This window comes from Equus caballus, chromosome 10 (genome assembly GCF_041296265.1).
Source record: "Equus caballus isolate H_3958 breed thoroughbred chromosome 10, TB-T2T, whole genome shotgun sequence".
NCBI lineage: Eukaryota > Metazoa > Chordata > Mammalia > Perissodactyla > Equidae > Equus > Equus caballus.
Window position 1 is genome coordinate 25,490,594 of NC_091693.1, and position 14,905 is coordinate 25,505,498.

The window sequence follows — 14,905 nt, forward strand, 5'->3', positions numbered from 1 at the left end:
TTCCACTTCTCAAGTCTTGTAATGGGTTTTTGCCAAATGCAGGTTGGTCAGCTGGAGGAGAGTTTCTGGGTGTAGACCAGTGCTGTCCAGTAGAAATATAAAGTGACCCACATATGCAATTATAAATTTACTTTTCAGTAGTCACACAAAGTAAAAACAATTTAATTTTGAAAGCAAAATGTAATCATTGCAACATGTACTCAATTTTTAAAAGGTCTCAATCAGTTTATTCTCTTTTTCTCATTATATCTTCAAAATTGAGTGTGCATCTTATACTGAAAACATATTTCTATGTGGATAAGCCCACCTCAGATGCTCAATAGCTGCCTGCAGCTCATGGCCATCATATTGGACAGCTCAGATACAATATAGACCCTCTCACCACCTAACTTAAAATCCAAGGAGGAATTGTGTCCTTCATTCCAACCAGCATTTTAAATATCAGAAGTTCAGGGCCATGAGTCAGTTATATTTATGCTAATGTTGTATCTTCATTACCCAGTAGAAGTGACTGCAAATCACTATTCATGTAAAGAGGAAAATGTCCCAAAGACTAACATCCATTGAGCTCACGTAAATTCCAATACCGTGCACGTTTTTCTCCAGACAGTGGCCATGGGTGAACACTTCAAAGAAGCAAGCAGATGTTGTGGCTGCATGACTTATCTTGAAAAACCCATGTACCTGAAATGTGGGTATGTATGCTGCCTCCAGTGCATCAATTCACTGAGGAAGGAGCCCAACGGGGAGGGTTTATTGTGCCCCTTCTGCTCCCTGGTCTCTCAGAAGAAGGACATCAGGCCCAATAGCCAGCTGGGGGTGCTGGTGTCAAAGATCAAGGAGTTAGAGCCCCAGCTGAGAAGTGCTCTCCAGATGAACCCAAGGATGTGGAAGTTCCAAGGTGAGGCATCCGTACACCCTGCCCCAACCCACAAAGGGCCCTGGAAAAAGCAACTTGTCAAAAGCTCTCTGTTAAATAAGGGCATTATCTGAAATATGGCACCTAAAATTTTTGTTCTTTCAGAGTAACCTTTGTGCTCACCCATAAGTATAGATCAGAACTATCTGTAGGTTTTTAAGAAAATATAATGTTTAGGTCATATCCTAGACCTGTGCTATCCTGTATTTCCAATAGCCACTGATAACTATTGATCACCTGAAACTTGGCTATTGACACAAGTAGAAACCAGATTCTGGCTATGCTGGATTAAATAAAATGTATTATTAAAATCAACTATATCCAATTCTTAATACTACCATTTAATGTATTCGTAAGAAATTTGAAATTACATATGGGCTCACACTGTGTTTCTTTGGCCATCACTGGTGTAGAACAACGATTCTCGAACTTGATTGTATTTCAATTTTCTGAGGATCCTGTTTACAGATGCCGATTCACTGCAGTGGGCTGGCCTGTGAATCTCCATTTCTGACAGGAGCCCCCGTGGTGCTGAGGCTGCCAGCTCATGGGCCCCACTTTGAGTAGCAAGGCCCTGCACCCACTAAATCTGACCCACTCTGGTAGTGAAGCCCTGGAATCTGCAATGTTTAAAAGCCTTAACGTGATTCTAATGCACACTGAGTATGGGCAAGGAATGCTTCCCAGAGCTCAAGCCCCTAGGGAAAGGGCAGTAGAAACGACGGTGGCTGTGCCTGTAGGCTTACCTCCTCTGCGGACTCTGCACCTGAGCACTGCAGCCTGCGCTCCCTCCCTGGCCTGGAACTTGGAGAAATCATGCCTGATTCAGTCTCACAACTCTGAGTTAAGGTGAATTATCACAGCTCAGCTGCACGTCTAACGGCTAAATTCAGCATGCCAGACCAGACGTCCCAGACTCATAGCGAAACAAAGGAATGGCTTTGTTTTCTAAGTGAGTTATATCTTGCTCGATGCAAGCTTAACTTAGGGATGCTGAAACCTGTCCCAGAATCCTGACAAATCTTGACAATTCCTCTCTGATAGTCAGAAAGTCTGAGCCATCTCCCAGAGAGCCGTGTTATGATGAAGCCAAGTAAAGCAGGTGGTCTTTGGCCCGGAGGGTTGATTTCTGAGGCTCCACATATTTTGACAAAATCTGTTACTTTGTCTAATTTGAGATAAAATAACATTGTCTCTTTTTTCAAGCGTTTTATGTACTACAGGAATACATACATACATACAAAGAAAAATTTTTAATCAAATAATCAAGTAATGTAAAGTAGTGTAATGAGAATACATAGAGTGAATAGGAAGGAGTAGTTCCCGTTATAATCATCCATCTTACATATAAAATTTGATGTAATCAAAGGACCAGGGAAGTTTTCCCAGGAAAACTCTGATTAGGGGAAAAAGTGTAGAGTTAAAGGAGGGAAACTGAATGAGATATTTGGACCTTTCCAGTGGATGTGAAGAGTGTTGTGTAGTGTAAGTACTTGCTAATTTGCTTATGTTTCTGTCCTTAGTGGATATGACTTTGGATGTCAACACAGCCAACAAGCACCTCATCATTTCTGAGGATTTACGGAGTGTCCGCTGTGGGTATTTCAAACACTGTTGGAGGACGCGTGCTGACAGATTCATCTATGCAATTTGTGTCCTGGGCTCCCCTCGGTTCACATCTGGCCGCCATTACTGGGAGGTGGATGTGGGGACGAGCAAAGAATGGGATGTGGGGATTTGCAGAGACTCTGTTAATAGACGAGAGGCATTTGTACTGTCTTCAGATCATGGTTTCTGGACTGTGGGTTCAAGAAATGGAGATGTCTTCTCAGCCAGCACTGTGCCTTTGACTACTCTTTTGGTGAGCCCTAGGTTACATCGAGTAGGGATTTTCCTGGATATGGATATTGGGATCATTTCCTTTTATCATGTTAGTGATGGATCTCATATTTTTACGTTCAGTAAAATTTCTGCTGCAGAGCCTCTGCGTCCATTTTTTGCTCCTGCAAATCCAATGAAGGACGACCAGGGCGTCCTGAGAATCTGTCCTATGATTAATGCAGGCACAGCAATTCCTCCAATGAGTCCTGGGCAAGGAAAATGAACCTCTGACTGCAGAAACATTCATAGAAAATTCTTGTGTGCTCATAGCTGTACCTAGGAAATGTTGTCCTTGTTACACAAGGTGTAGCAGAAAAATATGGAAGAGTTCATGAATTATGAACACAATTAATTATATTTATTAGAAAAAATTACATTTCCAACATTTAGTATTGTCATGGTCGTTTCCTTTGGGACTAGTTTATATTTCTGTTCCAGTTAATATGTTCTGAACTTTCAGATCAGTTTCCAAATATTTTCCTTTGTATTTTCTGTAAGATCAACTTAGTGTGTAATGGAAGTTATTAATTAAATAAAAATTTGAATGTGACCCAATGGATATGTTGATTTTATAAATGACAAGGAAACTAGACCTATAGAAATAAAAAAATATAGTTTCACTCACCAACTGAAAAACACATTTATATCAAATGCACATAAACATTCACGGAACATTGAGGAGCGTGGCTAGGGCAGCAGGAGCAGCTTATTCAAGGAAGTGGTTTCACCTGAACCCTAATCCCAGCCTGATCCCACAGGGGCTCTGAAGTGTGAATGGCACCAGTTTTCCCACATCAAAGAAAAAGGCATGGACTATAGCCACCGCCACCCCCCCTTATCTCTCTGCCATTTCCTACAGGCCAGGGGGTAGAGAGAGTGGACCCTCCCAGCATTTCCCTGTGAGCCAGCTGCTGTCAGCCCAGGGCAGTTCTTTAGAGACCGGTGAGTCTGTCACTGCAGGTGGGCTGAGTGTGTCATCCAAGTAGATGGGATCTGAGCAGAGATCTACCCCTTTCCAATCCAGGACCTCTTTTTAATATTTCTGTTTTGTTCACACGCTCAACTAATCATTATTTTCTTTTATAATATTCAGTCAGAATTTTTGTTATTTTACTGAGGTCTGTTGGTTGATAACATTTCAGGTGTATGTTATTATATTTCAGCTTCTCTATAGACGGCACTGTATTCACCACCAGTAGTTTAGTTTTTATCTATCACCATACGTATGTGCTTCTTTACCCCTATCCTCCTCCCCTGACTTCATTCCCATCTGGTGACCACCAATGTTTTCTCTTTACTTATGTGTTTGTTTGTTTATCTTCCACATATGAGTGGAATCATATGGTATTTCTCTTTCTCTGTCTGGCTTATTTTGCTTAGCATAATACTCTTAAGGTCCACGCATGTTGTCTTTTCCATGGCTGAGTAGTATTCCATTGTACATATATACAATATCTTCTTTCCATATCCGTTCACCCTTTGATGGACACTGGGGTTCCCAGTCTTGACTATTGTGAATAATGCTGCAATGAACATAGGGGTGCATATATATATTTGAATTAGTGATCATGTTCTTTGGACAAGTACCCAGAAGTGGAAAAGCTGAATCCTATGGTATTTCTATTTTTAATTTTTTATTGCTTTTACTCCATACTGTTTTCCACAGTGGCTGCACCAGTTTTCATTCCAGCCAGCAGTATATGAGAGTTCCATTTTCTCCACATCCTCTCCAACATTTCTTATTTCTTGTCATTAATTATACCCATTCCAAAGGATGTGAGATGATATCTCAGTGTAGTTTTGATTTGCATTTCCCTCATCATTAGTGATGTTGAACATCTTTTCATGTGTCTGTTGGCCATCTGCATATTCTCTTTGGAAAAACCTCTGTTCATATCTTCTGCCCATTTTTTGATTGGATTGTCCATTTTATTGTAGTTGAAGTCAGAGCTCTTTGTATATTTTGGAAATTAACCCCTTGTTAGATATATGATTTGCAAATATTTTCTCGCAGTTGGTGGGTTGTCTTTTCATTTTGTTCATGGTTCCTTTTGCCATGCAGAATTTATCCAGTGTGAGGCCTTCTTTATTATCTCTGCCTTTTGTAAAAATTTGATAAGTAAAAATGAAATCCATAAGATTGGGCTCACCTCTCCTCCACTAGGTTCTCCTCTGGCCTCCAGATGCTAGTCCCGATGCCTCAGTTCTGGAGTGAGATCCACATATAAGTGCCTTTTATTAGACAGGTTTCCTGTTCCCACATCACTCACATCCCGCCTCTCCTCTTTAATCCAATCAGATTTTTATCTACTTCTGGCATTAGTGAGATTTTCTCCCATCACAGAGAGCTTTGATGGGGAGGACTCATGTTGGGGGTGGGGAGCAGGAGAGCCTGATGCAGCAGCAGCCAATTGAGGGCCTGGTGCTCACACCATAGGAGGGTCAGGAGCTGGCTAGACACTCAGGTTTCAGGGGGCCCACTGGAGAGCTCATTAGGTTCTCAGGTTTTGGGTCTTCAGGCAGTTGCTCGTGGCCAGGGAACATCATGTTGAGGTCAGGGAGGTGGTCCAGGGTTCACTGAGACTTCCAAGAGTTACTGCTGAGAGATGGCACCTACTCAACTATGTGGTACCACTGTCATCACCTGTGCCCACTGCGGGGGCCCTGTTCTACCCACATCCACTGTAGGCACCACTGGCCCACCCAGCACTCCTTGGAATCTTCAGCCAGCCTCTGCTGGTGGAGCTGAGGGGACCACCAGGTGCCACCTGTTTGCCTTCTGTGTCCCTCCTCTGTGCTGAACCCCGATGAATCCACAGACCACCCAGAAAGGCAGGTGCCACTGTCTTCCTCACGACTGGATGGATGTCAGCTTCTTCCAGGCTCTTTAGCCCAGGGGCCTCAGTGATAGGGACCCCTCTGTGTGGGGCCTCCTTCCCACCCACCTGGGGTCAGGTCCCAACTGCAGGATTCATTCCATCCTTGAATCCTTTCAGCCAAGTGCAAAAGAATGAAAGTAGCTCATTATCGTACACCATACACAAAAATTAACTCAAAATGGATTAAAGACTTGAACGTAAGACCTGAAACCATAAAACTCTTGGAAGAAAACACAGGGAGTACACTCTGTTACATCAATCTTAGAAGTATCTTTTTGAATCCCATGTCTCCTTAGGCAAGGGAAACAAAAGAAATGAATTACACTAAGTTCTCACATAGGAATGATCATTATAAGAATGTCACTATTGACCAAATTGAGCTCTATATTCATTAAATTCCCAATAAAATCCCAATAGAGATGTTTATGTCAAAATATAATTCTAAAATGTATGTGGGAGACAGAAAGGGTTAATATAAAACAAAATACTCCTGCAGCACGACAGAGTAGGGGGAGAAGATACTGATGGAATTGGACCTACCTTATAAAGATTTAATTAAAAATCTGCAGTAATGAAGACCTATCAGCACATGGATGGATGAATGAATCAGCAGAACAAAAGACAGGACCCAGAAGCAGAGGCAATCAATAGGAAAATTTGCTTTATAACAGATTACTGGGCAGTGAGGAGGCCGAAGTATTCATTAATGAGCCAGTATTATTTTTATTCAAAGTGAAAAAGATAGAAAAAGATAGATCCCTTCTTCCTATCCTAGAGAAAAGCAATTACAAGTGGATTGATACTTCTGTGTGAAAAGCAAAACTCCACCATATTTTAAAAGACAACATAAGACATCTGTATGACTTGGGGCTGGGAATGATTTTTTTAAAGACCCCAAATTTACCCATCATAAAGTAAACCTTGTTAAATTCGATGTCATTACAAATAAAACCTGTTCAGCAAGTGACCCTTATGAGACAGAAAGGAAAATACAAACCACAAACTGGGAGAAGATACAGACATCATATATCACTGACCAGGCGTCAACATCAGAAGACGTAAGGCTCTTCTACATGCAAGTAAGAACACAAAATAACCAACAGAGAGATAAGCAAAGCAATCAAAAGGCATTCCACAAAAGAGGCAACAAAGAGTGAGGGACATGAGAAAATGGCTCAACTTTACTAATAACCATATAAAGGCAAAGAGAAGCAACAATGAAACCGTTTTCCCATCCAATCTTTAGCAAATATTTTAAAACTCTGACCTCATCGGGGTGAGCAGCGATGTGTAGCCGTGGGGGGACGCTCACCTATGCCTGATGGTGATGTAATTTGATCAAAACACTTGGAAATAGGCATAAGGAGGAACCTGTGCGCCCTCTATGTCCTAGCAATTCCACCCTTAAGTAATTCAACATTCTGGCGTATGTGAACTAGGGCACGTGTTCCAGAATGTTCCAAACAGCATTGCTCCTCTTAGCAAAAACTGAGAAACAAAAGCTGTCCCTGATGGAATGGATCAACTGTGACATATTCAAGCACGCAAATACCATAAGGCAGTAAAAACTGAAGGAACTGCTGCTGAAACAAGTTCGACACTAAGCCTCAAGAATGTAATGGTGAGCGAAAGCAGCAAGTCATGGGAGCATATATTTACTACAACTCAAAACCAGGGAAAACTAAACATATCACTTAGGGGAACATCTGTTGGTGGGAAAAATAAAAAGAAAGTTGAGGGGAATAATTAACACAAAATTCACTTCAGTTGGCAACTATTGAGGGTAGACAGGGCATGGAACTGGGGCTGGGCAGGCAGAGCCTGCGATGGTCCTTATGATGTCTATTTCTTCACCAAGGTCTGGACCAGAGATATTTGTGTTCTGATTATGGTTATTCCTGAAGTTTTCCATTATGTTGTCTGCACTCCTTTATATGAATAATATATTTCGTGCACACCCCCCAAATTACAGTCCTTAATTCATAGGATTCTTCTAAGGAGGAAGCAAAATTATAATTAAAAAAGATAGTTCCTGGCACATTGAAGTTTGCAAAGAACTTCAGAGATGATTGTGATGAGTACAAGGAACTCAGGGCAAAGAGAAAACCACGCTCAGCAATGAAATATTGACCTCACGCCTGAAAAACTTAACACCTGTTGTACATACTCGTAATCATCTGCCAATAGTCTTTGGGTTCCTCTTATGCAAGATACAGTGGTGACAAAAAAAAAATGATCATGACCCCTAACATCCTCAAGGAGCTTAGGATGTAGGAAGGAATCAATCATTTAGATTATGAAGAGAGTCATCCCGCTCCCTAAATTAGCCAGTTTGGAGAGGCTGGAAGAGCTTCCTCGCAGCCAGAAGCTCTGGGAATCCTAAATCAGCATCTCACCCTGAAATATCTACCACTCTGCAGGACACCAGGGGCAAAAAGCTAGATCAACACCAAAGGTGGGAAAAAATTTTTGTTTTGTTTTGTTTTGTTTCACGTGTTTTCTGGTTCTGGTCATCAAAAGCCCTCTTGAGCCAATGGGAATGGAGCAATTCATTGGCCAATCGTATGGCTCCATTGCCTTTTTCTTCCCAATTCCAGCCGCCATTGATTAAGAGCCAAGCAGGAAGACCTGGAGGGGTGAGTCAGCAGGTCTTGTCACTGTGTCTCCCTTTTATCCGTGTATTTCTTTTAAGTCTTCGTTTGCTTCCCTCTGTCCTGCCTTCTTTCTTGACCGAACCTTGTGTCCTTACTCCATGGCCCTGGCTTTGGACTCTTTAACACGTTAGATATCAGTTAAGACTTTTGCAACGATGATGTTCAATGTCCCTGTTCCTAGGAAGGCTCAGTTCAAGTACCAAGTGTGCTAATGCTTGCTTCCGCTAGATCCACAGCCAGGCTGCTTCTACTCTATTTACCCGGCTTTTTTCTGATCTAAAGCTGGTGGAGCAGAGAAACTGCACATGTTTGTAAGTTCCTTATCAATTGAGTCTGAAACCTGTGAGAAGGATGGGGAGGGGGTGTCTCAAATACAAGGAGACACAGTAACACACATAAGGAATCATTAGATGGGAGAACTTGGAGCTTAGGGGGTGAATATGTTTTTATTAGATTCATAATAGCTGTTGGGATAACCATGAAGCAGAAACTGGAGAACACAGAGAGACACAGGTGTGGTCCAGAGCCATCATCCTATGGACGGTTATGTCTGAACCTGTTTGGCTACCATGAGCTTGCTATCTGACCTCAGGCAGAAATATTTTTGGTACTCAATCGATAGCATGATCCATCAAAAATTCTCTTATTTTTTATAGAGAGAGAATATCTCTCCATATCAGTGAGTTGATCTTTACAACTTGTTATGGGTTGAATTGTGTCCCCCTAAGAAACACATGTGGAAGTCCTAACCCTCAGGATCTCAGAATGTGCCCTTATTTGGAAATAAGGTATTTGTGGATGTAGGTAGGTACAAGATCATGTTGGCGTAGGGTGAGCCCCTAATCCAAAGGACCAGCATCCTTATAAGAAGATGGCCATGTGAAGACAGAGACAGAGGGAGAGTGTCATGTGACGATGAAAGTAGGAATTAGAGTTCTGCAGCTGCAAGCCAAGGATTGGTAGCAAATCGGCAGAAATAGGGGAAGGGCAAAGACGGATTCCCCTACAGGTATTCTTTCAGTACTACACAGTATCAAAAAAATTTTTTTGACTCAATTTCAGACTTAGAGAACAGTATCTAGAACATTGCAAAAGTTATTATATATCTTTCACCCACATTTTCCAAAGGTTAAAATTTTACCTTTGTCTCTCTACACTTATATAAGTATTTCTTTCCTGATCTGTTTCAAGATCATTTGTATCCATTGTACAAATTTAACAGTAATGCTTTACCCTAAATACTTCAGAGTTTATTCTAAAAACAAAGTTCTTTGCATAATCACACCATATCAAAATCAGGAAATTAATAGTCACACAAGATCATTATCTAGAGTAAGGCTTTATGCTTATGTTTTATTAGGAGAGTTTTTTTTTTTTTTTTTTTTTGCATTTGTTTTCACAAGCGCATTGGGACACTTGAATTCTTATACAGAACTTGTTAGTTTCCAGCATCCTAGCTATGCCTCAAATATTTGGGGAGTTCCTTCACCCCTGGCCCCTCCCTTTTTCTTTCTGAAAGAGCTTCTGGAATAATAAACTAATTTTTATTTAAATTTTGACATGATTTGCTGATGAAGCTGTTTGAGCCTGAAGTCATCTTTGGGGGAAGAATTTCTTTGACCTGTGCAGATTAGCTTTCAACTCTTCACACAAAAAGAAATCCAAGATGAAAGTTGTCATTTTCTAAGAATTCTCATATTCAAACAAAATCCTCAATTTGTTTGGCATAGGATTTGTCACAGTCTATTTTTAATGCCTGAAGGATATTCAGGGATATCCTCTTTCATCCTTGATATTTGTTGTTCATACCTTCTTTTTCCTCATCAGATTTGTTTGGAGGGATATCAAATTTCTCTGAGTCTTTTCAAACAATATACCTTGAGCCTCATATTTATTTCATTGATTATTCTCTGATTTCGGTCTGTTTTCTTTGGGTGTTGGCTATTCTTTAACTTAAAGTGTACCTAGCTCATGAATTTCAACCCTCCTTTTTTATATCTATAGAGCTGTACATTTTTCTAAATCCTGCTTTAGCTGCATTCTGCTCGCTTTGATATGTAACATTAAATATTCAGTTAAAAAATTCTGTTTCCAATATTTTCTCTTTGTTCAAAGGTCACTAATTATCTATGTCTAATCTGATATTAGCACATGGTAATAGCTTTCTAGGGCTCCCATAACAAAGCACCATAAACCGGGCAGTTTAACAACAGAAATTTATTGTCTCACACTTCTGGAGGCTGGAAGTCGGAGGTTAAAGTTCTGGCAGGGTCAGTTGCTTCTGAGGGCTGTGAGGGAGAACCATTTCTCTCTCCTAACTTCTGCTAGCTTTCGGTGTTCTTTGGCTTATAAATGATGCTCTTCCTGTGTCTTCATATCATCTTCCCCCTGTGCATGTCTGTGTCCAAATTTCTCCTTTTAATAAGAATGCCAAACACATTGGATTAGGGGCTCACCTGACTCCAGTATGATCTCATCTTAACTAATTACATTTGCAACAACCCTACTTCCAAATAGTCCACATTCTGTGGTACTGGGCTTAGGACTTCAACATGTGACTTTTGAGGGGGACACCATTCAACCCATAACACACCTAATATCATTGCATTGGAGGCAGAAAAGTTTATTTCTGCGGATTTTTGTGATGGTGGTAGAAGAGTGTGCATGTGTGTTTATGGGGACATTTAAAATTTGACTTGTAGCAAATCTGAATGTAGTCAATCCTCTCACTTCGAGAGGGTCTCTGCCCAGGGCAGGAAGTATCATGTTAAGGTTTCAGCTTTTGGCAAGAGGCTGACCTCTGATCTTGGTAACACTGTCTCCACATCAAGAAAAGTCCAGCTAGCTGCTTGCTGCTTGTGGAAGAAATGCCAACGAGGTTCTTGCCCAGTGAAAGCCATTCTTGAGGTCAGTGGTTCTCAAACTTGGGCGGGCAGTCTAAACCAGCTGGACGCTTTCACAGCTGGCTCTGCCCTGCCTTCAGAATTTAGTTGGTCTGAGGAGGGTGCTGAGAGTTTTCGTTTCTCACAAGTTGTCTTCTGGTGTTGATGTTGCTTAGAGGGCCTGTTCCTCTGGTGGCCTCAGCACTCAGATGTTCTTGTGACTCAAGATTTTACGAAAAGCAGGCTTTTGAACACTACGGGCAACAGCCCTCAGGGAAGAAGCCGTTGAAAGTCCTTGAGTGTTATCTCTTTGTAATTGTATTCTCATTCTGTGTACCACTTAACAATTTTTCCTCATTTTTAGATCTCTAATGCTATTAAGATTTATTTTAAATTTTTATCCAAATCACCTAGTCTACTACTGTGGGGGCAAATCTTGCCTTGTGGTCACCCATGAATAAAGTGGTTTCATTTGTTGTAATATTCTCTTGTATAATTTGAGCTTCTTGTTGATTTTTATTACCAACACCTAATTGTGTTGCATTGGGCACAGAGAAGATGGTCTCTCTGCTGCTAGCTTTTTCTTTTTCTATTAAGATTTGCTTTACAGCCCAGGGCATAGTCAATTATTGTGAATGTTTTGTGAGTGCTTAAAAAGAATGATCCCTCATAGTTGTGTATAGGATTCTATAAATATCTATTAGATAATGTGCTAATTTTTATGTATCTAAATCAGCGATAACTATTTGCTTTATTTATGTTTTTAATATTTTAAGTTTGAGGATAGTTTTTGACTTACAGAAAAGTTGCAAGGACAGTACAGAGAGTTTGTGCATATCCCGTGTCTGGGTTTCACTCTTGTTAACATCTTCCATTAATACGGTACATTTCTCACAATATTGATGGATCATTGTTAACTAAACACCGTACTTACTTCTGACTTCCTTACTCTTCACCTAATGTTCTTTTTCTGTGCCAGGATCTCAGCTAGGACACCACATTATGCTTAGTTGTCATGTCTCCTTAGTCACCTCTGCTCTGTGACACTTTCTTAGAATTTCCTTGTTGATGACCTCGACAGTTTTAAGAAGTACTAGTCAGGTGTGTTGTAGAAGGTCCTTCATGTTGGGTTTGTACAACACATTCAACTCACAGTTAAACTGGGGTTTGAGGGAGGAAAACCACAGAGGTAACGTTGCATGCTCATCATGTCACGCGCTATTATGATAACTCACCACTGATGTTAACATTGATCACCTAGCTTGGGCGTTTGGCAGGCTTCTTGTCTGTAAAGTTACTCTTCCCTCCTCTTTTTTTTTTTTTTAAATATTTTATTTTTTTCCTTTTTTTCCCAAAGCCCCTGGGTACATAGTTGTGTATTTTTAGTTGTGGGTCCTTCCAGCTGTGGCATGTGGGACGCTGCCTCAGCATGGCTCAATGGGTGGTGCCATGTCCGCACCCAGGATTTGAACCGGCGAAACCCTGGGCTGCCAAAGCAGAGCGCACAAACTTTAACCACTCGCCCACGGGTCTGGCCCCCTACATTGCATTGTTTAAAAGAAAGTCCCTCTATGCAGTTCACACTCAGAGGGTGGGGTTTTATATTCCATCTCCTCAAAGGGGGAAAATTCATGTAAATGGTTTGGAATTCTTCTCTCTGGGACATTTGTCTATTTTCCCCATTTGTTTACTCAGTTATTTACTTATATTGGTATCGACTCATGAACACTTACTTTTTACCTTGGTTATCATCCAGTGCTAACACAATTTATCTTCTTGCTCAGTTGTTCCGGCTTTAGCTATTAGGAGCTCTTTCAGTTGCCTCCTAGTGACCTATACCATCATTTTGTTTTTTGCGTTGCTTACTCTCAGGCACTACAAACACGCAGGCTCATCCTATACATTCCATGCCCCAGCCCCAGAATCAGTCATTTCCCCCAGAGACCCTTTCCTTTTATTAGACAATGGCCTTAGAAATCCAGCCTGGCCTCTGGGTTCGCCGATATCTACTGGGATGTCTGCTGTTGCTTCCAGGCCCTTGTATTAGTCAGCTCGGGCTGCCATGAGGAAATGCGGTAGACTGGGTGGAGTAAACAACAGAAATTTATTTTGTCATGCTTCTGGAGGTTAGAAGTTCCAGATCAAGGTCCAGCAGGGTGGGTTTCTGGTGAGAGATCTCTTCCAAGCTTGTGGACGGCAGTTGGACTTCTCACTGCATGTTCACGTGGCAGCGGGGGTGGGCTCTCTGGTGTCTCTTCTTATAAGGACACTAATCCTATTGCATGAGATCCCCACCCTTATGATTTTGTTTAACTTTAATTACCTCTAGGAAGGCCCTATCTTCAAATACAGTCACATTGGGGTTTGGGCTTAAACATATGATTTCTGGGTGGATACACACATTCAGTTCATAACAGCCATTTCAGTGGATAGAGAAAGCAAATGCATGTGTGTGTACTAACCCGTGTATGTGTGTAGAATTATTTCTATAAATATTGATCTGCATTATACTAAGTAAACTAAGTTCACACCAATGCCTCCAGCTCTAACCCAGTGTCACCTGGCTTGTTAGAGCCTCCCCTTTGCTTATCTATAACTTCCCACCCGACAGTAGGAACCCAGGACCCACCCTCTGCCACCCATTCTCTTACTTGTTCAGTCCCAGCCGGCGTGGATGGCAGTTTCAGATTGTAAACTGTGCCTCCACGGCACAACTGGACCACGAGAGTCCAGTGCTTGTGTGCGCTTCCTTTTACCGTTGTCTTACGGTCTCCGCTCATGTCCAAACTTACTTAGACCAACGCTGTCTCCCTCCTATCCTTTCAGCGAGGTTATGTCACACACTTGTAACACGGTTAAATTTTGTCACAGTCTGCATTCCATACTGGCGGGGGTCCCTGAAAATCCTATTTTTCTTTTTAGTTTGAATACATTAAGGTTCCCTCTATGCTGTAGTATTCTATAGGTTTTCACAGATGCCAGTGCCATGTGTCCACAACTCTAGTTTTATACGAAATAGTTTCACTGCCCTAAAAGAAACTCCCTGTGCTTCACCTATTCACCCCCACTCCTGAATCCGTGGCAACCACTGATGTGTTTACAGTCTCTGTGGTTTTGTCTTTTCCAGGATGTCATAGAAATGGAATCAGACCCTGTACAACCTTCTCAGCCTATTTCCTTTCACTTAGCAACACGCATTTAAGACTTATCCATGTTGTTGCATAGATTTATAGTTTATTTCTTTTTATTGCAGATTAGTGTTTCATTGTATGGGTGTACTGTGGTTTTGGTTTTTTTTGTTTTGGCTTTTTTTATGCTTTTTGGTGAGGAAGATTGGCCCTGAGCTAACATCTGTTGCCAATCTTCCTTTTTTTTTTTTTTTGCTCTCCAAAGCCCTCCCGCACATAGTTGTATATCCTGGTTGTAGGTCATTCTAATTCTTCTATGTGGGACGCCGCCACAGTATGGCTCAATGAGTGGGGTGTAGGTCCCCGTGCACTGCAGTTTATTTATCCATCTATTGAAGGACATTTTGGTTTCTTCTAGGTTTTGGTGATTATGAATGAAGCTGCTACAAATATTCATGTGTAGTTTTGGTACAGATAAAAGTCTTTCAAATCAGCTGCTAAATACTGAGGGACATTGCTGGCTTGTATGTAAGACTATTAGCCAAACTATCTTCCAAAGTGG

At 41.3% G+C, this 14,905-nt stretch overlaps 1 protein-coding gene across 1 annotated transcript; it reads left to right on the forward strand.

The window, feature by feature from the left end:
- Positions 1-615: 615 nt before the first annotated feature.
- Positions 616-3,023, forward strand: LOC100057362 (ret finger protein-like 4A). The gene is made up of 2 exons (XM_001490724.3): positions 616-901; positions 2,443-3,023. Exons 1-2 carry the CDS (start codon positions 616-618, stop codon positions 3,021-3,023), a joined length of 867 nt encoding a protein of 288 aa, XP_001490774.1.
- Positions 3,024-14,905: the final 11,882 nt, after the last annotated feature.

Bases quoted from the DNA above. Each gene is read 5' to 3' on its own strand.
- LOC100057362 (XM_001490724.3), top strand. From the start codon at position 616: ATGGGTGAACACTTCAAAGAAGCAAGCAGATGTTGTGGCTGCATGACT. The intron at 902-2,442 runs GTGAGGCATCCG...TTCTGTCCTTAG, and splicing joins AAGGATGTGGAAGTTCCAAG to TGGATATGACTTTGGATGTC.